Source organism: Rhinatrema bivittatum, chromosome 7 (genome assembly GCF_901001135.1).
Source record: "Rhinatrema bivittatum chromosome 7, aRhiBiv1.1, whole genome shotgun sequence".
Classification (NCBI taxonomy): domain Eukaryota; kingdom Metazoa; phylum Chordata; class Amphibia; order Gymnophiona; family Rhinatrematidae; genus Rhinatrema; species Rhinatrema bivittatum.
In genome coordinates, this window is record NC_042621.1 from 191,171,566 (window position 1) to 191,198,683 (window position 27,118).

The 27,118-nt window shown below is 42.3% G+C and overlaps 1 protein-coding gene across 6 annotated transcripts in view; it reads right to left on the bottom strand.

Annotated features, from left to right (window-relative positions):
* Positions 1-27,118, bottom strand: part of MYPN (myopalladin) — a 389,049-nt gene that overhangs the window by 266,216 nt on the left and 95,715 nt on the right. Inside the window, exon 1 of one of the 6 annotated variants that reach the window (XM_029609687.1) lies at positions 24,613-24,748. The exons of 4 other annotated variants lie outside the window; for them this stretch is intronic. In XM_029609687.1, the coding sequence (XP_029465547.1) occupies positions 24,613-24,680 (68 nt within the window). In that variant the 5' untranslated portion in view covers positions 24,681-24,748. Of the gene's footprint in view, positions 1-24,612; positions 24,749-27,118 lie in introns of those variants that run through there. One more of the 6 variants, XM_029609688.1, reaches the window with a different exon arrangement.

Genomic DNA, 27,118 nt, shown 5'->3' on the forward strand with positions numbered 1-27,118 from the left:
ATTCAGTAGCCTGAATAGTCATCCCAACCAACTTAACTTCATATTCCAGACAGATAACTCAATCTTAAATGTTCAGAAGATTTAAGGTTTTTTGGTTTTTATCACATGATATCTGTGCAGAATAAACCTAGAATGGACTAGTATTAGAAAGAAAGACTTCAAATCGTTCCAAAAATATTGATATGTGATTTCAACCCCTCTGAGCTTCTCACTGTGCCCCATTTTTTCCCATGCCATATAAGGATCATCCTTCCTTACCACTGGTAAATGTTGGGAGCCTATCTGAGGTCCATTACTACTACTACTATTTATCACTGATAAAGTACTACTAGATACTGTATATGCAGCGCTGTCCATTCCAACAGGATGTAACTTCTCAACAAGTAAAGAGGTACAGCGATAGCAATAAGTCTTCAATATGCTCTGGTAAGTTTACTGGTTGAAGCAATTCCAACCAGTAGGATAGCCTTTGCCATAGGCATTAACTGAAATTTGACCATGTCTCTAATCCCATCTAACACCTGTTGTTGTACATTCCTCTTGGGAGGCTTGTGCCAGATACGAATAAATATAAATATATATATATATATATACACATAAAATAAATGAAATGAAAATAATTCTTACCTCCTCCCACCTATTCCCTGCCCTGCACAGGATGATGACCAAGGATAATGTTTCTTTTGACCAGCAGTTTCCTCCAGCTTCTTTGTACTTTTGGGCAGGGATCTAGTGCCATGGGCCTTCATTTGTAACTATCCAGGGATTTTTCCCCTATTTTGTATGGCCCCTTCCCAATATACCTAGTTTGGTCATTGCAATGACAGTCCTGAGCCAGGAGTCATGTGCCAGTGCTTCTTCTGCAACCCTGCAATCATAGGCCCTGAATCCAGCTGCCAGGTGTCACTCTTAAGCAATGACCATGACTCCTTTCTGCCCTCCAGGAGCTGTGAACACTGCATCTGCAATATTTCCAGCCCTTGTGAACCCAGAGAGCAGAAAACTAGACTTGCACTATGCCGGCCCCAGGATCAGATTTGTGGAAAATGGCCTTTTTAATTTTCATTTATTTATTTATTTATTTTAAAGGCTTTATAATTCATTCTCAAAGCAAGGCAGTTAGAACATAAGAACATAAAAAGTTGCCATACTGGGTCAGACCGAGGGTCCATAAAGCCCAGCATCCTGTTTCCAACAGTGGCCAATCCAGGCTACAAGTACCTGGCAAGTACCCAAACATAAAGTAAATCCCATGCTACTAATGCCAGTAATAGCAGTGGCTATTCCCTAATGGCCAGATTTTAAAACCCTCCCCCCCCCCGCATGTAAAAAACGAGGAATACGCACGTAGCCAGGCCTTGCATGAGCTGCGCGCAATTTAGAAGAGGCCCAGCCGCACGCGCAACCCCCATTACGTGCACAAGAGCCAGGCCTCTGTGAAGGGGTGGTCCCGGGGGCAGGGAGGGGTGAGCCAAGATAGCGCCATTCATCGCTGTCCCGGAGCCTCGTGCACCTGCCGGCGCGCGCAAGTTATTTCAGGTCGGGCCATGAAGTAACTTGCCGATTAAAAGGTAAAAAAAAAGGGGGTTATAGAGGGTGGGGAGGAGAGGGGAAGGGGAAGGGAAATTAGGGTAGGGTGTAGGAAAGTTCCCTCCCAATCCGTTCCTTAATTGGAGTGGACTGGGAGGGAACTGGGGAGGGCCACGATGCGTCGCCACGCAAAAGTTGCCAAATTGAACCCCCCCTTGCATGCGCTGCCCCCAATTTTATAACATGCGTGGACTGACACGCACATGTTATAAAATTGCATGTCCATGTCTGCGCGCCAAATAGCGCGCGCACATGGACGCGTGCATGTATTTTTTAAAAATCTACCCCATCCCCTAAGTCAGCTTGATACATAGCAGTTAATGGACTTCTTCTCCAAGAACTTATCCAAACGTTTTTTAAACCCAGCTACACTAATTGCCCTAACCACATCTTCTGTCAACAAATTCCAGAGCTTAATTGTGCATTGAGGGAAAAAGAATTTCCTAGGATTTGTTTAAATGTGCTACTTGCTAACTTCATGGAGTGCCCCTAGTCCTTCAATTATCCAAAAGAGTAAATAACCGATTCACATTTACCCATTCTAGACCTCTCATGATTTTAAAGACCTCTATCATATCCCCCCATAGCCGTCTCTTCTCCAAGCTGAACAGCCCTAACCTCTTTAGCCTTTCCTTATAGGGGAGCCATTCCATCCCCTTTATCATTTTGGTTGTCCTTCGCTGTATCTTCTCCAGTGCAATTATATCTTTTTAAAGATGTGGCGACCAGAATTTTACACAGTACTCAATGTGCTGTCTCACCATGGAGTAATATAGAGGCATTATGACATTTTCCATTTTATTCACCATTCTCTTCCTAATAATTCCTAACATTCTGTTTGCTTTTTTGACTGCAGCAGCATATTGAGCTGACAATTTCAATGTATTATCCACCATGACACCTAGATCTTTTTCCTGGGTGGTAGCTCCTAATATGGAACCTAACATCGTGTGACTACAGCATGGGTTATTTTTCCCTATATGTACCATCTTCCACTTGTCCTCATTAAATTTCATCTGCTATCTGGATGCCCAGTCTTCCAGTCTTGCAAGGTCCTCCTGCAATTTATCACAATCTGCTTGCGATTTAACTACTCTGAATCATTTTGTATCATCTGTAAATCTGATTACCTTACTCAACGTGTTCCTTTCCAGATCTTTTATAAACATATTGAAAAGCACCAGTCCAAGTACAGATCCCTGAGGCACTCCACTGTTTACCCTTATCCACTGAGAAAATTGACCATTTAATCCTACTCTGTTTCTTGTCTTTTAACCAATTTTTAATCCATGAAAGGATATCGCCTCCTATCCCATGACTTTTTAGTTTTCTTAGAAACTTCTCATGAGGGACTTTGTCAAACGCCTTTTGAAAATCTAAATACACTACATCTACTGGTTCACCTTTATCCACAAGTTTATTAATCACTTCAAAAACATGAAGCAGATTTATGAGGCAAGACTTCCCTTGGGTAAATCCATGCTGTGTTCCAATAAACCATGTCTTTCTATATGCTCTGTGATTTTGATCTTTGGAATAGTTTCTACTATTTTTCCCAGCACTGACGTCAGGCTCACCAGTATATATTTCTATAGTCGAGGTGGCAAACATAATTAACATACATAGAATATATTAAAATACATCAGAGCAAACATCAAATATCAATAGACAGACAATGACTGCTCATACTGCCAATATGCTGGCCCCAGCATGAGATGGCAGTTTTTGGTCGAATTCCAACGTAAGTAAGGTACTTTTTCAGGGCTTCACATTTGTGACCTTTTTTCCTTCCCTGTATCTTTCTTCCTGCATGTCTCTTTTCTTCTTTCTACCCTCACCCCTGTGTGTCCTTGCTCTTCTCTTTCCTTCCCTCCCTCCTTCTGTATCTCTTCTCTCTCTCCTGTGTGTCTCCCTCAGCTCGCTCCTTATTTCTTTGTTCTTCTCTCTCCCCATTCCCTTGTCTGTCTCTGTATACGTCTCTCTCCCTTCCCTTATATGATTTGGTTGTTGTCTGAATGCAAATCCTCTTTTCCACACTTCCCCTTGCTGTTGAAGCAGAGAGCAATGTTGGAGTTGCATTAACCATGTGAAGACTTATTGAGTAAGGGTAGTAATCACCAGGTAGTAGCCACCATTCCAGCAAGCCACCCCCATGGCTCTTCTCTTCATTCCCATCCTCTAGCCTTTATGGATCCACAGTGTTTATCTCATGCCCCTTTGAAATCCTTCACAGTTTTAGTCTTCACCACATCCTCCGGTGTTAGTGTTCGTGGTAGTTGTGGGTGGATCCTTGGGCCAGTGGCAGATGGCCACGCCCCCGGGGGAAGATCCCGAGAGGGACCACCAGTCAGGCACAGAGTATGGAGACAGACACACACTAGTTCTTTTATTAAACAGTATATGGAACCACCAGAGGTGGCAGAAGTGAGCTGGAAGTTCCCGGCTGGGCTGTAGTCCCTTAGATACTGGAACAGCGATCCTGGATAACTGAGCTGTAGAGAAACTGAATATAGTGAGTAGGCAGAGTATGCAGAGTTCAGGAACAGAACCTTGATGGTAACACTCACACAATAGTCTCTTAGAAGCAGCCCAGGAGCTGGAATGAAGTAGACCCTCGAGGAGCGAGTACCTGGTTCCAGAGAATGCTCTGAGAGAGCGATGGTAACTCACTGGTGTTGTAGGCAGCGATGACTTCCTGGCAGAAGTGGTATTCAGTAGCAAGTCCGGGAACGTGGGCCCTTGAGGAGCAAGTACCGATTCCGGACTACGATCTGAAAAGCAAAGAGAAAGCGAGGCCCCCGAGGAGCGGGTACCCCTGGTAAGTCCGATGAGGCAGAGTAGCAAGGTATGCGGAGAGTGAATCCCATCTGCCGATACCTGGAGGAAAGCCCTTGCTAACTCGATTTGTTAGCGATTTCAGAGAACTTAAATATCCGGTAAGGATGACGTCACCCCTGAGGTTCGCGCCACTGCTGGTACTTGAGTTGGGGCCACGCTGCGTGTGCGCCCTTAGGCTACTGGGAAACATGGCGCTGTGCAGCGTCCAGCCAGTCCGGGGACGCCGGAGGGGAATGGCAAGAAGACGCCACGGCAGCCACACTTCCAACAGGCAAAGAGGGAGTCGCCAAAGAGGTAAGGTGGGCGTAGTGGAGATGTCGGGCAGCGACTGTCGCAACATCCGGAAGGGCATTCCAGGCATCCATCATACTCTTTGTGAAGAAATACTTCCTGACATTGGTTCTGAGTCTTGGAGTTTCAAATCGTGGTTCTACTGGTCAACAACAAGTATATACTTGAAAGGTTTTAATGATCCATGGTCAACAACAAACCTTTTCCGTTGGAAAAAAATCAGTAGATAAGATTTTAGAGAGTGCTGGGGAGGAAGTTGGCTGTCATGGTACATAAGGGTACCAATGACATACAAAGGTGCAGGAGGAAGGTTCTGGAGACTAAACTAGGGCTTTTAGATAGGAAATTGAAATCCAGAACCTCCAGGGCTGCATTCTCAGACTGTTCCCTATTTCACACGCAGAACCCCAGAGGCAGACCGAGCTTCAGAATCTCAAGGCAATGAGATGAAATGAGATGATGGTGCAGGAAAGAGTGCTTTAGATTTGTTAGGACCTGGGGAACATTCTAGGAAAGGATAGCCTGTTCCAATGGGATGGGCTCTACCTTAACCAGGATGGAACTTGGTCGTTGGCATTAACATTTAAAAAGGAGATAGAGCAGCTTTTAAACATGAACATAGGGTAAAGCTGACAGTTACTCAGAAGTGCATGGTTCAGAAGAAGGTATCTTCCAAGGGTACTTGCAAAACAGGGAAGCTAGAATAGGTTGTGGTTAAAAATGAAAGCACACAGATGTAGTTCAAGAAAGAGCATACATATAAAAAAAAGACTCCAAACTGTCTGTATCATCTGACAATAAGCAGGTTGTGGGTACATATAAAAATAAAAAAAACAAGATCTAAACCACATCCGGAAGGCAGGGGAGGAGTGGGGAATTATAGCCTCATTGTATAGTGAGTGAAGTTGATACTTGTTGTTTGATATTATAAAAATCTTAATAAAGACATTTAAAGAATAGAAAAACAAATATAACTACTTTAAAATGCCTGCATGCAAATGTCAGAAGTCTGAAAAAATAAGACTGGAGCGTTAGAATGTATGGCGCTACAGGAAGATATAGAGACCTGGTAGAAGGAGGATAACCAATGGGAGACTAATACCAGGGTATAAACTATATCAACATGACAGGGCAGATAACATTGGTGGAGGGGTGGCACTATATGTTAAGGATGGCATAGAGTCAAACAGGATAAAAGCTTTGTAGGAAATAAAATGCTCTCTGGAATCCTTATGGATAGAAATTCCAAGGATAGAAAGGAAAAGTATAGTAGTGTGGATATATTACTACCCAGCTGGCCAAGATGAGGAAACAGACTCTAAAATGCAAATAGAGATTAGACTGGCTAGTAAAATGGGCAACACAATAATAATGGAAGAGTTCAATTATCCAAGTACTGATTGGGTAAATCTAATTTCAGGACAGGCATGGAGATTAGATGCCATCCATGACTGCTTCTGCTTCAAGCAGTAACTGGTAAGGGAATCAATAGGAGGGGGAATTGCTATATATTAGATCTAGTTCTCAGTGGAACACTAGACCATGTGAAAGAAATAAAGGTGGTGGATCTGCTTTGCAACCATAATCATAATGCAATAAAAGTTGACATAACCACTAATACAAAGGAAAACGTCTGCAGTAGCATTTAACTATAAAAAAGGAGACTATGATAAAATGAGAAAATTTGTTAGAAAAAAAAATCTGAAAGCAAAAATCCATAAGGTTACAAACTTGCAGGAGGCATGGGCACTGTTTAACATTTCTTTCTCTGAGGTCCAGACAAAATGTATTCTGTGCATTAAAAAAAAAGTCGTAGGAAAACCAAATGACTGCCATCGTCAAAGAGGCAATTAAAGCCATAAAGACCTCATTAAATAAAATGGAAAGCAAGCAAACCCAAATGAGGAAAATAGGGACGAGCATAAGCATTAGCAAATTAGATATAAAAAAAATCATTAAGAAAGCTAAGAGAGAAACTAACATGAAGCATGCTATCAAGGTAAAAACATGTAATAAAAGCTTTTTCAAATACATATGAAGCACAAAACCTGTAAAGGAGTCAGCTAGGCTGCAAATAATTGAAGGGTAAAAGGGATAGTCAAGGAGGACAAGGATATAGCAGAAAAACTAAATTAATTCATTGCTTCTGTCTTTACTGAGGAGGATGTCCAGGTCATATCCACACTGGCAACATTTTTTTTATGATAATGACTCTGAGCTACTTGATGGAATGACTGTGAAACTGGAGGACATAATAACTCAGATTGAGAGGCTGAAGAATAAAAAATAAATAAATCGCCTAGTTCATATTGTATTCAACCCAGAGTTCTGAAGGAACTAAAAAATGAAATTGCAGAACTGTTTCTGGTGATTTGCAATCTATCATTTAAAACAGCCATGTTACTAGAAGACTGGAGCGTGGTCAATGTGATACCAATTTTAAAAAAGGGCTCCAGGAGTGAACTGCATCTGTGCTGGGCAATATGTTCAAAAGTATTCTTAAAAACACAGAAAAACTCAAAATAAATAAATACATTACTGACCACATAAATAGACATGATTTTTGCAAAAGGAATTCTTGCCTTACCAATTTAGTAGGAGGCCAATATTCAAAACAGAACTTAGGCCTAGATTTATCAAAATGTGGTAAGTACCGCATACGATAGCAAAAGGGGCATGTTTTATGCTAATATAGTATTTATTGCAATTTGTGCTAATAGCTAAATTAGTGCAAATTGCGATACCCTTTTCAGATTCTGCGATAAGTGCCGACCTAATATCATGGCCCATAGGTAGGTATTTGTATCCCTATGGTAGGCCCACCTAGTAACTCGAGGTGGGGATTAGGTAAGAGTGTAGGGGGTTAGGGGCCACTTTGACATTCTACGTGACACCTATAAACAGAACAGTGGTCTCTTGTGAAGATTTGATGGCCTTTGGAGTGAGGAAACTCACTCCAAGATGAGATTTGGGCAAGGTTCTCTCAACCTGGCTTGATGGACTCTCTACCTGGGTAACATCAAGCCAGGTTGAGAGAACCTTGCCCAAATCTCATCTTGGAGTGAGTTTCCTCACTCCAAAGGTCATCAAATCTTCATGAGACCACTGTTCTATTCGTAGGTGTCATGTACAATGTCAAAGTGGCCCCTAACCCCCTACACTCTTACCTAATCCCCACCTCGAGTTACTAGGTGGGCCTACCATAGGGATACAAATACCTACCTATGGGCCATGATATTATGGCCAGTCTCTCTCTCTCTCTCTCTCTCTCTCTCTCTCTCTCTCTCTCTCTCTCTCTCTCTCTCTCTCTCTCTCTCTCTCTCTCTGAGACAGCAATGAAACCTTACCTCACAGACTAACCCAGCCCACTCCTAACTCTTCCTATTTTCTGAATTTGCATCACACCATACATTCTCCAGCTAAGTGGTGCCACTGAATATCTGGCTATGGTCAGTGGGCATCACTTAGCTGGATAAGTTACTTTCCAGCTAAGTTTTTAGGTGGTTAACTCAGGGGCAGGGTATGGGCGGATTGGGGAAGAGTCAAGTTGGCCAGATACATTAACCGGCTAGCTCGATATTCAAAGTTGGCCAGCTTAATTAACCGGCCAACTCTGGTTGGGCCATAGGGCTGCCTTAAAGTTAGCTGGTTTAACTTACCCAGCTAACTTTAAGCTATCTGAGTACATTCACCAGTACAGCTGCACCACTGAATATACAGTGATAGCCAGATAAGTTTATCTGTCTTACTAGCACAGCCATGCGGCGGCTGAATATGGACCTCCATATTTTTTTAAGGGTGTAAATAAACATGTGAACAAAGGTAAGCCAGTTTATATAGCATTTTTGGCAGAAGATGTTTGACAAAACCCTTATTTGAGACTACTCAGGAAATCGAGAGGTCATGGGATTGGAAGCAGTGGATTGGAAACTGGATAAAAGATATTAAATAGGGGGTATGACTTAATGGCCAGTTTTCCAAATGGAGAAAGCTCATTAGTGGAGTGCCCCAGGGTCTGTACTGGGACCTGTGCAATTTAGCAAATTCATAAATGATCTGGAGAAAACAACAAATGAAATGACCAAATTTGCAGATGACACAAAATTGTTTCAAGTCTTTAAAACAGCAGCAGATTGTGAAGAACTGCAAAATGAACTTTTGAAACTAGGAAACTGGGTTTCTAAACGCCAGGTGCAATTTATTGTAGACAAGTGCAAAAAAGAACATGTGATGAAAAATAATCCTATCTGCAGATACACGGAGCTAGGTTCCATGTTAGGAGTCTCCATCCAAGAAAAGGACTTCTGAGACTTTGTGGACAATACTTTGAAATATTTGGCTTAGTGTACAGGAGCAGTTAAAAGGGCAAATAGAATGTGAGGAATTATTTGGAAAGGAATAAAGATCAAAATTCTATATTTTTGGCTTGATTAGATTGTACGCTTGTATATGTTTTTTATACAGCACTGTATACATCGTGTAGTGCTATAGAAGTGTTAAGTAGTAGTAATAGTAGTAAAATTGAGAACATCATAATGCTCTTATATAAGATCAATGGTGTGACTGCACCTTGAGTACTTTGTGCAGTTCTGATCGCTCCATGTCAAAAAATATATAACAGACCTGGAAAAGGTACAGAGAGATATGTTGAAAATGATAAAGGGGGTGGAAAGGCTAAACTAATTAGGGCTCTTTAGCATGGAAAAAGAGATGATTGATAAGGGATATGATTGAAATGTATAAAATCATGAATGGGGTAGAATAGGTAAATAGGGAATGGTTATTTATTCTTTCAAACAACACTAGTCTAGGGGATACTCCATGAAACTAGCAACCAGCAGATTTAAAACAAACTGTAGGAAGTATTATTTCACTCAGAACACAAACAAATTGTCACGCATGTGAGCCCTTGGGCTGTGGCATGGTTGACGCAACCTAGCAGGCAAACCTAGTAGGCCCATGGTGATATCTGGTGGACTCTCTCTCACTAGGACTGGAGCTAAGGCTTCATTTATATCAGCCCTTTTCTCCACAGGTCGAGCCTTTGGGTTCCAGGGGCCGGCAGGGCTAAGGCGAAGGTCCTGTAAGGAGTGGCCAGATGAAGTCAAGTCTCGGGCAGAAGTCAGAGCTGGCAATGAGCAAACAGTATCCGAGTCCAGGCCAGGGCAGGTAGCAAACAAACAGTATCCATCCAAGCTAGGGTCAGGGCAGGCGTCAGTCCAGAAGTGTAGTCAGTATCTGTAGGAGAGGTCAGAGCCAGGAATAAGGCAGAAACGGATGGGCAAGACAAGACAAGACACAGGGGACCAAGACCATAGGCAGGGCGGACAGGGCAAGGTAACAGTGAGGCAAGGCAGAAGAGATAACTACAAGGCGAAGAAGACAAGGCAACAATGAGGCAAGACAGGCAAAATAACAAGGCACACAAAAGCAACACGCACTGTAGACAAGGCAGAAGAATCTGATGCTGAGGCAATGAATCAGAGTGTGGCAGAGGTTTAACTACCCCGCTGCATTATATCATCTAGGAGTACCAAATGAAAGCTTTCCCGCCAAGGGGCATTTATTACTAGTGCGGCCACGTGCACGCCTATGGGACAGTGTCAGGAAGCAGCTAGAGCCTGGTATTAGTGTCTTGAGGGATTGGGGTGACTGAGGATGGTTGCGGGACCATCTCACAGCCAGCCAAATTATGGAATCTGTTGCTAGAGGACATGGTCAAAGCAACTTACTTAGTGTGATTCAAAAGAGGAATGGACAAGTTCCTGAAGGAAAATTCCAAAATAGTTGTTAGCCAGATTCCCCTGATTCAAATACCATTGTGAATAATTAGGCTATTACTGCCATGCTATATCCAGCAGCAGAAATGACCAGGGCAGAGCCCTGATCCATGACAGCTGCAAGTACCCAATTACACAGAAGGCCTGTTGTAAAATGACAAAGAAAAAGACAAATTCTAGAGAGAAATCCTCTAGAGAGAAAGGGCAGGGGTCTGGCATTGCCATAGCTTCCATAAAGGTTTCCCCCACATGGCAGAACTCCATTGGCCCCTCTCTTCTAAGGATGCAAGGCCTCAGCTCGGCAAAAGAAATGGGCAGGAATGACCCATGGGATACATATCAAATTGTGGTCATTACCACTATAATGATCTTCTCTGAGAAGAAAATAAAAATGTATTCCAGCGCCAGACTCAACTGCTACTGTGCCTGGATCCAAAGATCTGCCCTCAAGCACTGCCAAACTTGTGCTGCTGGACTTGTAGGCCTTTGCAGGCTTCTCCAAAGAAACACTGCTGCTGATACAAACAGGAAAATAGGAGCTGGCACTACAGCACAGGGTCACGAAAATTCTAATACTGACCGGGATCCATTACAATGTGGTCAGAAACTGCATAGAAATACTGCAGGCCCGAAGACAAGAAGGAAACTGATGGCTGGTGGACCCGCTCCTATGCTGGCACAAATATACACTCCCCAGCCCTATCCACTGGAGACTTAATTTTCTTCAATTGCTTGCTTCAGCTGAAGCAGCTCTCATCTTTCTCCATTTTTTTAAAGCTTTAATAAGTCAGAGGGAGGAAGGTGGTTGGGGAAAGGGAAAAAGGAAGAAGACAACTTCAAATTGAAACTCTTTCTAAGTCAAAAATAAGCTTCCATCCTCTAAGCTCTACCAAACCCCCTCTGGGCTCACTTGACTGGAAAGAACCAGAAGCCTGGCCCACAGTTCACTGTCAATAAAGCAGAAAAGGCTGAAAAATGCAGAACTGGGCAAAATTTCTCCACTGGGTTGGGCAAAAGCTGAAACCTGGGAATCAAGTTACAATTGCATCAGGCAAGTATGTCTTGCTATCTGCTGGAGACAGAGAATACTGGCATTTTGCTGGAGCTGCATCATGGTAACTACCAGTGATGTAATGGAAAAAGGTGTATCCTCTCTCTCCATCTCCATTTTCCTGAGAACCACCAGAACCTTTGACTAGTGCAGTATATAATTTTTTAAAATTAAATAATATAAATAAAATAAAAATCCACACTACTGAACTGGTGTAGCAGGATGATAAGGAATAGCTATTTACTTGCGTAGATTGTTCTGGTTGAAAACTGTCCCCTAAAAATACATGTGGGCTTTCACAGGTAGAGAGTAGAAACAAACTTAAGAACTCAGCGATTGATTTTCAAGGAATTTATGTTCCTAACTTTGGATGTTAGACTCCTAAACTGGCTTTTTGGAAAATTTACTAGGTCTGAGTGCCTACATTTAGGCTCCTAGGGACACTAGGCTCCTAAAATAGAAACAGATCATGACAGCACATAAAGACCATATGGCCATTTTGTTTGACCATCCACATCTCCTGCTCAGCTGTACAGTCCCTTCCACTCCCTCAGAAATCTTCTGTGCTTGTCACAGCTTTCTTGAATTCCGATATTGTTCTTGTCTCCATCTTCCCCACAGAGAGCTTGTTCTATGCATCCACCACTCTTTCTGTAAAGAAATATTTCCTTAGGTTACTCCTGAGTCTAACCCCTTTCACTCTCATTCCAAAGACTCCTTTCTTTTGAAAGAAGCCTGCCTCCTATCTATTTATTCCTTGGAGGTATTTAAATATATCTATCATGTCTCCCCTTTCCCTTCTTTCTTCCAGGGTATACAGTTTAGACCTTTAAGTTTGCCCCCATACATTTTATGATGAAGACGATTGACCATTTTTGTAGCTGTCCCCTAGATCCAACTCTAAAATTTAGGATCCTATAAAGTGGGTGGCTACCAGGGTGCAGTTAGGGTGGGGAAAAATGTTAGGTCCTTAACTCTGATTTTCACCACTAGGCACCTAACTTAAGTTTAGAATAATGAATAGCAGGCCTATAATTTATGTGAATTTTCTGCTGAAAATTTAGGGATAAGCTTGACTAAAAATAGCCTCTAACTTAAGGGTCTAAATTTAGGGACAGCCTTTTCTGAATATTAGCCTCTCACTGTTTTAGCTAGTGATTAAAGGGCTAATTTTAAAAGCCCTGCGCGCGGCAATTCCTGAAGATACATGTGTGGCTGGCCCGCGTGTACACCATATGGATTTTAAATGGCCCGCAGCCATGCATGTATCTCCCAGTATGCACATTAGAATGGTATTAGCCAAAAGGGGTGGGCCAGGGCGGGGTCTGGGCAGGGCATGGACGGACCGAGACAGTACCAATAGGCACTGTTCCGCTGAAGTGTGTGCTGGGATCCGACCAGCATGCACAACCTGCTGCCGCTCCGGAGAGCAGGTAAGTTTTAAAACAATAAAAATGTAGGGTAGTTAGAAGTGGACTGGGAGGGAACTGGGATTGGGCCTAATGCGTCACCGCACATATGTTATAAAATTTCCCCACCTTACGCACACGCCAATATAAAATCAGGTGCGCGTGGGTAATGGATTTTATAATAGGCACGTGTCGCCCGCACTGACTTTTTAAAGTCACCCTCTAAGTGACAGATTATATACTTGATTCAAATCTATGATCAGATGATTGGAATACTATGAGAAAATGAAAATTATGAGGAGAATTATCAAAAGTTGTGTGCATAAAAAATTGCACATGCATACATAAAAAGGAGCATACGTGAGTAGATGGTATTTTCAAAACTGCAACATACACACATAAATCGGGGTCCACGAATAACTTTGCATGTGTAAAAAAAAGGGTGTGCCAGGGGCATTCCAGGGTGGGGCCAACATTTACGTGCACAAGTTGCTGTTTTAAAACCTGCCAAAGTGACGCACTTCTGCTCAATTTCTGGTATTAGTGATTGTAAACATCTCAAAAATGAAAAAAATGATTGGGTGAGGGGTCTGGGTGAAATGGGGGGACTGCAGGCTAAATAGCCAGGAGGGTCTTAATGAGCTGCAATTGGACTGGGCGAACTGGTAGACTAATTGGTAAAACTGGTAATTTAATTGCCGGCAGATGTTATAAAATCCCCTGACTTATGCGTGCAAAAGCCAATTTACTGGGATAAATGCATCTAAATAATGTATGTACAATCTATTTGCATATCTCTTTAAAATTCAAAGTACAAATATGCGGATATATCACTTGCGTATATTAATCCAGCTAAATTACAACTTTTCTGGCTATGTAGCGTCTTTACTGCTACTTAGATGGAAATATTTGAACTTATCCAGAAAAGTTGCAGCACTTATCTGGCTATATTCCACTTTATCCGGCTATGTAACAGCAGGCCTCCTTAGCTGGATAAGCTTGAAAAAAGCTAATTGTCTGTCTAAGGAGTGCTTTTTGGACATATGCACTGCAGCTACATGCTGGTGGTACATAGCTGGATCAATCAGTATTTTTCCGGATAAGTCCAAACTTCTGCAGCTTGTGATCTGTACATATGAGAGCATTTGTGCACACATATGTACTCATATTTTATAAGCTGAGTATATCATGTATGCACAGGTTTTAAAATACAGTAATACATTATGACGTGCCCATATACACGCGTATATGGGTGCACACAAGTAGTTTTTTAAAGTTACCTTCCCTAAGTATAACATCTGACTCATAGTTTAAATGTACTCTGTACTATCCTAGCAAGAATTTTCTGCTCACCTAGGTGACAAAAAAATTTAAGAAGTACGAAAGATAAGATAAACTTACTACATGACTGTACCTGTTATGGCTAGCGTCAGTCTCAAGCAAGCACGCGAGGCTTGGCATACCAAGGCTCTCTAGGTGGAAGAGAAGTGAGGTGTGCTCTTGCAGTGGTGAAGACGGTCCAAGTCCCGGCCACTCCGCCGACCTACACGCCCCGGGAGACCACACTATTATGGTGGTCTTTGAACAATCCTCCGACCGTTCCCAGCCCTTTCGGACTTGCCGCAGGGAGCAGCAGAGGCAGCAGGCCGGACGGAGGTCAGGTTGGCACAGGACTGAAGCGGAGAAAGCAAGGCCTTGGAACTTGGAGCAAAGCACAGAGGAGGTCAGGATGAAGACAGGAACAAGAGGGATGAGCAGGACCCTCAGGCGCCCTACTAATCCATTGCCAGCAGGCGGCCCAAATGGACGGTCGCAGACCACACTGTCTCCTACACCCCGTACACAGCCAAGAGGCTGGTCGCGGACCACGAGAAGAGCGGGAGAAGCTCGGGAAGTCATTCAGCCCAGGGTAGTGGAAACACCTCGGGTCCTCCAGAGTTGGAACTAGGAATCAGAAGCAAGAGTCTAGGAACTCAGTACAGAAGTAGGAACTCGTGGAGGCATGGGTCCCACATCCTGGAGCATCAGGACTGGAACATCAGGAGCAAGCAGGAACATCAGGAAGTCCAAGGGAGACACAGCCTAGGTAGACTAGCGCCATTGCCGCAGCAAGGACTGAGTGCAGAGGAAGTCCTTTTATAGGACAGGAACAAGCAACTCCCTGGGAGGAGTTCAGATGGGCCACACCTGGATGGCCCTATAACTGGAGAGAAGAGCTGCGGGCTGACCCCTAGGGAGAAGGGCGTGGCCCAAACCAGGAAGTTCAGGCGAAGACTGAAGCAGGCCCCAGGCAGGCCCCGAGGACATCGAAGGCCTCCCAGGCCATGGAGCAAAAGCTGGGCAACCAGATCAGGCGAGGCCCTGGCTTCGGAGCGGCATCCAGAGAAAGGTGAGAGGCCTCCCATAGCACCAACTACGGGAGGAATCGTAACAGTACCTTTTTCCATAATTTTCTATTTGTGAGGAAGACTAATGAGTTTTTGCTCCTCTGATACAGATTTTACATATTCAGTATGGGCTAGATTTTAAAAGCCCTGCGCGTGTAAATCCTCCCGGATTTATGCGCGCAGGGCACTCGCGCGCCGGCATGCCTATTTTGCATAGGCCGCCGGTGCGCACAAAGCCTGGGACGCGCGTAAGTCCCGGGGCTTCGTAAAAGGGGCGGGAGGGGGCGTGTCTGGGATCAGGGGGTGGTCCGTGGTGGGTCCTGGGGCGTGGCGACGGTTCGGGGGCAGGCCAGGAAGGTGGTCCCGAGTCCCCCGGCACTGCAGCCTGTGTCGGGGGATGCGAGGCGGCGTGCACAAGTTACGCCTGCTTCAAGCAGGCGTAACTTGCCCAACAAAGGTGGGGGGGGGATTTAGGTAGGGCCGGGGGGTGGGTTAGATAGGGGAAGGGAGGGGAAGGTGGAGAGACGCAGAAGGAAAGTTCCCTCCGAGGCCGCTCCGATTTCGGAGCGGCCTCGGAGGGAACGGAGGCAGGCTGCGCGGCTCGGCGCGCGCAGGCTTCCGATTTTGCGCAGCTTTGCGTGCGCCGACCCCGGATTTTATCAGATACGCGTGGCTACGCGCGTATCTTATAAAATCCGGCGTACTTTTGTTTGCGCCCATTGCGCGAACAAAAGTACTCACGCGCGTACTTTTTAAAGATCTACCTCTATGTATATTAGCTTTCTTAAGAAAGCTAATGTAACCTAATATACGTGCTGAGTAATAAGTAAGATCTGTATCTGTAGTGTATTTTTATGTAAATTTTATTACTACAATAGAAAAGACTTACTAAACGTGTAAGATATAAGAAAAAGTATTATTTAAGACAATAATCAGAGAGCTTATTTATCATAACTAAATCACATAAGATAATTAATGGAGTTTCTAAAAGACCAAGAGAATGAGGGGAAGGGGACTGCAGTGATCTTGAAATGAGAAGGGTATGTATAAACTGTGAACAGTCCAGATTCCCTTGTGTAAAATGCATCTTAAGTAAACAAAGCCACCCAGGACAAATCTGTTGAATGAGGTAGAATATAAGATCAAATATATAAATAAATGCAAAATTATCAAGTTTAGTTCAGTAGTAAACTCATAAACACAGTTATCTCAAAATGATCATACAGTATAGAGCAAATAGCTGTGTCCTCATATAACTGCATCTTCATACAACACATCTCATGCATGATATTAGACAACGGAAAAATGTTCATTATGAAAAAAAGCATGGGTAGACTAACATTGACACAGATTTATGCACCAGCTAGGTTCTCATAGTAAGATATCCTGTCTGCATATTATATCAAGAAAGTAATCAGAAAACTCATCCAACTGCTGAAGTCCAGTTAATCTTATTCAAAGTTCATCTTTATTCCATAAAAGAATGCTCTTGCTCTTCATGCTTTTTGATGGAATGAAGATTAATTTTATGAAAGGTTCTTGGAGTTCTGGTCTGAGATTTTTTGAAGTTTCTTGTTTTCTTAGGGGTAGATTTTCAAATAGCGCAAATTGGCCTACTTTTGCTGGCGCATCAGGCGCAAGCAAAAGTAAGCTGGATTTTAGTAGATACGCACGGAGCCGCGCGTATCTGCTAAAAACCTGGATCGGCGTGCGCAAGGCTATTGATTTTGTATAGCCGGCGCGCGCCGAGCCGCGCAGCCTACCCCCGTTCCCTCCGAGGCCGCTCCGAAATCGGAGCGGCCTCGGAGGGAACTTCCTTTTGCCCTCCCCTCACCTTCCCCTCCCTTCCCCTACCTAACCCACCCACCCGGCCCTGTCTAAGCCCCCCCCTTACCTTTGTCGGGGGATTTACGCCTCCCAGAGGGAGGCGTAAATCCCCGTGCGCCAGCGGGCCTCTTGCGCGCTGGGACACGACCTGGGGGCAGGTACGGAGGGCGCGGCCACGCCCCGGACCGTAGCCACGCCCCCGTACCCGCCCCCAAAACGCTGCCGACACGCCTCGAAAACGCCGCTGCGTTCGGTCCCGCCCCCAACACGCCCCCCTCCGAAAACCCCGGGACTTACGTGAGTCCCGGGGCTCTGCGCGCGCCGGTAGGCCTATGTAAAATAGGCTCACCGGCGCGCAGGGTCCTGCTCGCCTAAATCCGCCCGGATTTGGGCGGATTTAGGCGAGCAGGGCTCTGAAAATCCGCCCCAATGTGTATAAGGTCCTCAAATCTCTAAAGCATACATTTAAAATTAGCAGGAATAAATGGCAAGAGCATATATCAGAAAGCTACTTGATGCCCAAAATATAGATTGATGTGAAAAAAAACAACTGCTCATGTCAATTAAGTTAAAAGTGTTTGTTCTGGTTCCCCATGAGGCAGCCCATCATTTCTTTCATGCACATTGTTTAGCTGAGTGTCCTTGCATCAACACCTTGAGGCTCTCTGTGTTTGAACAGGGTGAAACTCTCATCCACAGGGAAGGGAGTAATTAAAAAAAGCAATTTTTTTTTAAATATGAGGTCCAGTTTTACTTTCTTTACAATATATAGGGGCTTGTATACTAACCATTTTCCCCAAGGACATAAAATTAGAAAAACCATCTGGTAGATAAGTCTAAACATTAAATTTATCAAAATGGGCTTCTCAGAAGTACATACTGTAACTTTTAAATTGCGCTGTCACCTTACTATATCTTCAGAAAAAATAATTAAGAATTTCTTAAGACAAAGAGAAATATTTCCACAGGAATAGCATTTAAAATCAACAGCTGATTTAAATTTCTCTCAAATGAGTATTTATTTTATTTATTTATTTAATAAAATTTATAAATCACTTTCCAGATTTTAAACAAATCGTTCAAACGATATACATACACTAATAATAATACATTATCAACCTGATAGAATAAACATAAATAAAACTCATAATAAAAACAATAAAATAAATTTTAAAAAAACCCCATTCCATCTAGAATATTGATCTATCCACCTTCTAGGACCTCTGATCATTTGATTTTAACTTCCACTAGCTTATCCATCGCTACCTCCACAAACATCAGTTATCATCAGCCATGTCTTTTATTTATTCCAAAATGTTGAAAAGGTATTTAAAAAATAAGGAATAAATATAATAAGGAAAAAAATAAAAAATAAGGGAACTATTTAGAAAAACAAAGAATAAAAAAAATAATTTTTAAAATCCAATTTACTTTTTATTTTTTCATTATTTTCAAATCCTTTTCACATTATAAATAATATTTGTTAAGGGACTATAAATTTATCCTTTAGTGGCTGTGATCATCAGAAAGATCATAATCTCTCTATTGGCTTCACTATAGGTTTGTGTATACTATGTTCTCCATTATCTCAGAGGTGTTTTTTCTGTTCTTTTTAAAAAATTATCAATATACCTTTCTCTTTTTATAGGTGGTTTATAAATTGTGGCTTTATGATATTTGCTGCTGGTTTGGATTTTTAATGAACTGGATGGAGAGTTTTTACCCATGATGCCAAAACATGGCCATGTCAGGGGGTTTATTTAATTGATGGGTTTATTTGTATATAGCACTATTTATATGAGTCTCATTTGTTTGTGAATTTCCTAAGCATGGACTGCATATTACTTTTTCCACATAGGTTTTATATGTATGTACTTATGGTTATATGTATTTTCTTATGACTATTTATATGAGCCTTCAATGCAGTTTATTAAAGTTATTTATTTATGTATTGATTTATGTATTTATTCATCTTATAATCATTTTTCATTTCTCTGCTCCATACATTACCTGCTTGCCTTGATTGGACCTACAATTAATAATTAACATCAATGAAAATGGAGTTTCCTATCTCAAAGAGTTTACAATTGAAGGAAGAATTTACTGTCTAAAGTTAAAATTCTGCAAAATTCCTGAACTACAGAATTGGCTGACCATCTGGAGATACTTGGCTAGTAGCATTTAGTTTATTCATTTACATAATCAATAGAAACAAGGTAGATTACAGTTGTAGTGGAAAAGGATCATGTTGTACCAAAAAAGGTTTAAATAAAGAAAAATAGGAAACTTCATTCAAGCTTATACCCTGCATGTAACCAGTCTACAAATTTCAGAAGATCCAAGACAAAAACCAAAAACAAATGAAATACAAAGAAAAAAAAGAAAATGTCAAGTGACTGTTAAACTATATTATTATAAGTATCGTTCCCTAAGGAGGAAAGGGCCCCATATCTGGACATTGGTTTAGTTATAAGGAGTCTTGTTACTAAGAAAAGAGATTAACTGTGAATGCTCAAAAATACATCTTATAATATAGCACACAGGCAAATATAAATAATGAGAACCACAAAACTTTATAGAAAAAGATTTTTTGAGCCCATCATAAATAGAGTGTGCAATTTCTCACCTAACAGTGATTACAAATTCTTGTTGACCATCCAAATAGTGTACCGCTCTGTCCATTTATGACAGTCTCCAAAAATATTTTTCTATAAAGCTTTGTGGCTCTCATTTATATTTGCCTGTGCACTATATAATAAGATTAATTGATACCTACTGCCACAGAAGAACAAGGGCTCTTTATATTTTATCAGCATATATCTGTCACCTTGATATTTTAGCATGCATTTGCACGAAAATGTTAGAAAAAAATAAGCCTTCTAACTGCAAAACTCAAGGTCTTATGACCAAGAACTGCTTCCTCTTCCTCTGGGTGTTTTGGAGACATCATTGAATATCTTTATTTTACAATTCAAAAATAAAGAATCTCTGGATTTGAACATATTTAAAAGCCAATCTCTATTGGGATCTAATATGCAGGAAATCTTTTGAATAGACAGTACAGCCCATTCAATCTTCAGCCTTCCAAGAGCCCTGCAAGATCTAATGAAGGCAGGATGTGCAGTCTACTGCTGTTTCTCCACTTCTTTTTAAAAGATGGTAAATAGAAAGTACTAGAAAAGGGTGTTAGGGAATAGACACCAGCAATGTCTTCAGAATGTCAACAACATATCTTGTAAACATACTAGCCATAGTAATTGAAAGCTCCCTGGGAAAGTTAATCAGGCAAAGATTGTGCTTTCTTGCTATATTCTCCAGGATTTTAAATTTATTATGAATTACAACAGAATCTTTAATAAGAAAATTATCTTAATATTGTATTTGGTTCAGCTTGTATTCCAAAGCCATCATACAATTTTAGTATCAGAAATGCCAATTTCATGGGTCCCTAAAGATTCTTCAAGCTTGTTAGAGATCAATCAAACCTGCTTTGACAAAGACCTCTCCATAGCTACTATACCTTCCCATAAAGTCTCTAAACTGAAGATACCTGGCCTCACAAGTGCTGGAACAGAGATCAACATAGAGCTTCCTTTTACCTCCATTTTTGTGCCACCATTCATAGAGGGTAACCCTTCTGCCATTAGACCTCCAATTCCACTGCTAGTACTGGGTAATTCCATTGCTCTTCTGGCTCCAACAGCAGGTATACCTTTATTTAGTCAGGTTTATTCTAAATCCCCACCAATACTTGCCATGACTCTGCTTCCTTGTTATGCCTCTGCTAACCCCCATATGTCATCTAGGATCGCCATGGCAGCAGAGTGGTAGTGGTGGGAGACCCAATATTCCAAGCTTAAGGTCCTAGTAATGTCCAACAAAGTCAGTAAGCTTCCCTTGTTTGCATCCCCAAGGATGGCACATTGGATTTAGAGCTTCAAGTACTGGGTTATAAGATAAAAACATCCATCTTCTCTACCAGACTGCCTAGGACCAGCTGGAAAAGTCCATTAGAATCCTTTGGGGCAGATTTTCAAAGGTGTACGTGCGTAAGATACGTGCGTACCTCCCGAAAACCTGCCCCAATTTCCCCCTGCGCGCGCAGAGCCTATTTTGAATAGGTTCGGCGGTGCACGCAAGCCCCGGGATGCGCGTAAGTCCCAGGGCTTTCCTGGGGGGGGGGGGGTGTCGGGGGCGTGTTGCGGCGGCGCATCATCTGGGGCGGGGCTGCGGGCATGGTTCCAGCCCGGGGGCGTTGCGGGGGCATGGCCGAGACCTCCGAAACTGCTCCTGGGCCGGGGAATCGCGCAGCCGGCGCGCGCAAGTTATGCCTGCCTCGGGCAGGCGTAACTTTTCAAACATAGGTAGGGGGGTTAGATAGGGTTGGGGGGTAGGTTAGGGAGGGGAAGGTGCGGGGGGGTGGAAGGAAAGTTCTCTCCAAGGCTGCTCCGATTTTGGAGCAGCCTCGGAGGGAACAGAGGCAGGCTGCGCGGCTCGGCACGCACAGGCTGCCGAGTTTGCACAGCCTTGCAAGCGCCAACCCCGGATTTTAAAGGATATGTGTGGCTATGCATGTATCTATTAAAATCCGGCGTACTCTTGTTTGTGCCTGGTGTGCGAACAAACGTACACGCGGGCATATGTTTTAAAAATCTACTCCTTTATGTTTACCCATAAGTGAGTGAATAAGAAGAAATGTAAATAGATAAGCTGGGATGCTAAGTGGATCTATACACAGTCACTGAACCTCCACCATCATGTACCCTTAGTACATTTGTAAAGGTATGCCACAATATTCTCTGTGGTGTACTTACACCTCTGAATGGAGAGAGAGAGAGAGAGAGAGAGAGAGAGAGAGAGAGAGAGAGAGAGAGAGAGAGAGAGAGAGAGAGAGAGAGAGAGAGAGAGAGAGAGACTTGCTATAATGTCTACTCCCTAGACAACTATTTGTATCCCTATGAGAGGCCCACCTAGTAACTCGAGGTGGGGGATTAGGTATGAGTGTAGGGGGTTGGGGGCCGCTTTCACATTCAACATGAGACGTACGAACAGAACAGTGGTCTCTTGTGAAGATTTGATGGCCTTCGGAGTAAGGAAACTCACTCCAAGATGAGATTTGGGCAAGGTTCTCTCAATCTTAAGCTAGATTGAGAGAACCTTGCCCAAATCTCATCTTGGAGTGAGTTTCCTTACTCCGAAGGCCATCAAATCTTCACAAGAGACCACTGTTCTGTTCGTACATCTCATGTTGAATGTGAAAGCGGCCCCCAACCCCCTACACTCATACCTAATCCCCACCTCGAGTTACTAGGTGGGCCTCTCATAGGGATACAAATAGTTGTCTAGGGAGTAGACATTATAGCAAGGTTCTCTCTCTCTCTCTCTCTCTCTCTCTCTCTCTCTCTCTCTCTCTCTCTCTCTCTCTCTCTCTCTCGATACTGAAACAGGCTGTCTGGAAATGACATGAACCACGATAAATCTTTACCACCCTCTAGCGCACAACGTATCGCGAATGAAAGGGTTGTAGCTATTGGCCGTGCTAACACTGCAGCTGTTTCGCCGCACACGATAACTTTACATATGCTCCACCCCCTGAATACAAAATTAAAACTTTGCATTCGCAAATCGCGTTAACGGCTGTTAGCGCGATTTGCGGAATTATCTCCTGCGGTAACTCCTTGGAAAATGACCCCCTTGAGCTAGTGCACCTTTTGCTCAAGAACTTCAGCTCTTGGAACTAAAAATTTACCCAGAACACAAATGTGCCAGCAAAATCTTGTACAAAAATCATTGAGAAAGTTTTGCCTGATACTTAAATTTTGAGTACTTATGGTACTCAAAATTTAAGTATTATCGATTTATGCCTTATCGATTTATGACTAAGAATGCCTTTGCCCGCTGATTTTTGTACTTTGTACATTGCTACTTTGTTTTAGAGTTATGTTTATAGTTCTTGTTGTAAATATTTATTGACTTATTAACATTATATTGTTTAATGTATTCACCTGGTTACATGTAAGGGCTCCGCCCAAAAAACTTAATTGTATTCCGCTGTTATATGTAAGGGCTCCGCCCAATAGTTCTTGTTTTTTGTGAACCGATGCGATGTGCGAACGGACATCGGTATAGAAGAGACTTTAAATAAATAAATAAATAAAATAAATAAAATATCCCACAGTGCTTTGTGAAGAACATTTTGCTGTCACATTTATTTTCCCTTCCTGAAGTTTCCAGATATTAAAACCATTGATGAAAGATATGCTGTTTCAATACTGTGCCCGCAAACTGACTTTAAACTTTTGGATCTTATTTTGCCCTGATTTTGCCCAAAATGTAAATCTGGTCCTTAGTTGTTATAAATATTCTGTTTGCTCAAAATTTTTCATGCAATACGTCAAGACATAGTATGAATGATATCATTCATAAAATATGCAAACTATAAATGTCTAGTATATATTGAGTCAAAGTCTTATTTACTTTTCTGATTTATTTTCTGCACCAGTGTCAACCATTTATAATCCTCCTGAAATTGGTCAATAGTAATCTGTGATCTGATTGTGCATATGGAGCCCTTATCCTTATTGCCAAGGATATCAATTACTCTCAATACTGGTATGCTCACAGGTCTACTAATTATAAAACAGCCATGCAGTTTACCATTAGATGATGCCAGTTCTTTGCAATCTACCAAAAGTTGCAAAAATCTCAAAATGATAATATATGGACTTTTTTCATTAAAGAGCACTCAGCCCATCAGTTGAATGTGTCATTACAATAATGTAATCTACATAAGGCCATTATGTTTCAGACCTGAAAGGGTAACTATTCAGGGTGGGCTGATAGAAAAGATTGTGTATCAGTACAACATATCTTGTGTCTGATAGCACTTCTAAATACAACCTCCCAGAACATTTGCCAAAGCCTTAAACTACCACTAACAACTATTAAATACTAAGAAACTGAAATAAGTACTTCTAAAACTGTACTTCCCCATTAAAAATAGCTATATTAAGAAATGTTTTTCCATAATTTGTACATAACTCAAAGGTTCAATGTGCATCATCATCTTTCATCTAGTTTGAGAATGTAGGAGGATTTTGTTCCTTCAGCTGTCTGGTCGTGCATTTTTCTAGCATAAACTATGCAGGAGGTAAAACTATTTTCATCTATGTGATTATAACCTGCCTCTGCTTGTGGAGGAATATCCCTTTCACTTTAGGGTCTGTGCTAATTATGTGAAACTGATGCCTCACATCACACAGCATATTCCATGCTGATACATTCAGTTCTATTCTACATTGCATTTGCTGTATGATATTTGCAGTACACATATAATCTTATTTTCTAAAACATGATATTTTAAAGTTATGTGCAAAATAAATAATTCTATGACAAATTGTTGCAGTTTCTAATTTTCTCTTTGATTTTAAGTCACTTACCTCTTACTTCTGTTTACTGCTCTATCTTTTATGTCTTCTTGCTGGAGGTATGTCAAAACTACCAGCATTAGAATACTACTGGAGACCTGAGTTCAGTGACTGTCCACCACACATTTCGTACTTCCTAGCTCAGTGCAGTTCAGGAATCTGACAAGATGAAGTGCCTGAGATCCCCGGGACAAGGATAGCTCAGTGCCTAGCAGAGCTTCTCATCTGTCCTCTTGGCCAGAAGAAAACAGCAGCAATAACATGAAAAGGGAAGAGAGGAAAATGGGAAGGAAATCCAGGATTCTCTCAATCTCCTTTCCTTCCCATAATACATGACAAAACGTGAAATCTCTTGACAGCAGTGCTAGCAAAAATTAAAGTGAAAAAGATAATTCGGTTGTAATTTAAAACAAAAAATTAGAACCGCATTTCTTTCATTCTGATTCCTTATTTCGTTCTTGTCAAGATATTAGCATCTGAAAATGAAAGCACCTCTTTCTTAGTCACTCTCCCCTTTGTAAAGGGCCACTTTTAATTTTCATGTAAAAAGTACAACAAGCCTGTGAGTTAGCTTGCTTGCACAGTGTACAGAGAGGGGTAGATTTTAATAAAGTACGCCCGCGCGTACTTTTGTTCACGCACCAGGCACGAATAAGAGTATGCCGGATTTTAATAGCTACGCACTTAGCCGCGCGTATCCTTTAAAATCCGGGGTCGGCACGCGCAAGGCTGTGCAAAATCGGCAGCCTGTGCGCACCGAGCCACGCAGCCTGCCTCCGTTCCCTCCAAGGCCACTCCGAAATTGAAGCGGCCTCGAAGGGAACTTTCCTTCCACCTCCCCGCACCTTCCCCTCCCTTCCCCTACCCACCCCCCCAGCCCTATCTAACCCCCCCTACCTTTGTTGGCAAAGTTACGCCTGCCCAGGCAGGTGTAACTTATGTGCGCCGGGCCAGCCGCCGGTGCGCGATTTCCCGGCTCGGGAGCAGTTTCAGAGGCCTCGGCCACGCCCCCGAAATGCCCCGGGCTGGAACCACGCTCATGGCTCCGCCCCCAGATGACACGCCCCCGGATGACACGTCCCCCGCGTCACGCCCCCTGACACGCCCCCCCCCAGGAAAGCCCCGGGACTTACACGCTATACGCAGACGATGTTCAGATTCTGCTGCCAATCACTGACTCCATCTCCAGCACCATCAACTTCTGGAACAATTGTCTACAGTCCATAAACTCTCTCCTATCTAGCCTTAACCTAGTACTTAATACGTCAAAAACAGAACTTTTGCTTATCACTCCAGATGAGAACCTTCAGCCTACCAACAACCTAACCTCACCACCAATGATCAATTCCACTCAAGTAAGAGACCTTGGGGTCACCTTAGACAAAAGGCTGAACCTCAAAGAATTTGTCAAGAACACAACGAAAGAATGCTATTATAAACTACATATTCTGAAAAAGCTGAAACCTCTCCTGCATTTTCAGGACTTCAGAACAGTCCTCCAAACAATACTATTTTCCAAAATCGATTACTGCAACTCTCTGCTTATAGACCTTCCAACCATTACCACAAAACCTCTACAAATGTTGCAGAACTCTGCCGCAAGGATTCTTACTAACACCAGCAGAAGTGAACACATAACACCCATACTAAAACACTTACACTGGCTCCCCATCAGATCCAGAATCATTTTCAAAGTGCTAACTATAACACACAAGAACATCCATTCACAAACGTCGCTAGATCTAAGCCTTCCACTTCGCCTACACGAGTCTTCAAGACCAATCAGAAACAGATACTTAGGCACCTTACACGTACCTTCAGCCAAGTCCTCACTCAAGAAACGTGCATTCTCGACTGCCAGCCCCCTTCATTGGAATGCCCTCCCCACGGACATTCGCCTCGAAACGTGTACTCGAACATTCAAAAAGAAACTCAAGACCTGGCTCTTTACAAAAGCCTACACTTAAAGGTCTAGCTCAGAACCACGTCCGAGAACTTGAATCATTCTCGCTTTTATAATCATATCAAACAACTCCTAATTTTTATCCTTGGTCTCACAATTCCAAATCATTAAATATTTGAGCATGCTACACCAATACCTCTTAATCCAGATGTAACCTCAGTTTTTGAAGTCTTCACTCCTATAGAAATAACCGCCAGTTCTTATTTACTTAACCCTATTCTGTAGACGTAAACTTTTCATGAAGACTGTAATCTGTAAGCACCTGTATTTATTATAAGAATTTGTATTTACTATTTATATTTATTATTTAGCTATTAACGTTGTTCTGTTACCACTTGGTACTATTTCTCTCCTTTACCTCAAACTCTAAGTTCCTACTAAGTTAGCCATGTTATTTATACCTAATCGTTGGATGTAATTGTATATTTGTTTAATTGTTCAATCTGTTTGATGTAATTTTCTGTTCCTTGTTCTGTGTAAACCGAAGTGGTATGCACTAGTGCATGAACTCCGGTATAAAAAAGCCTTTAAATAAATAAATAAATAAATAAATAA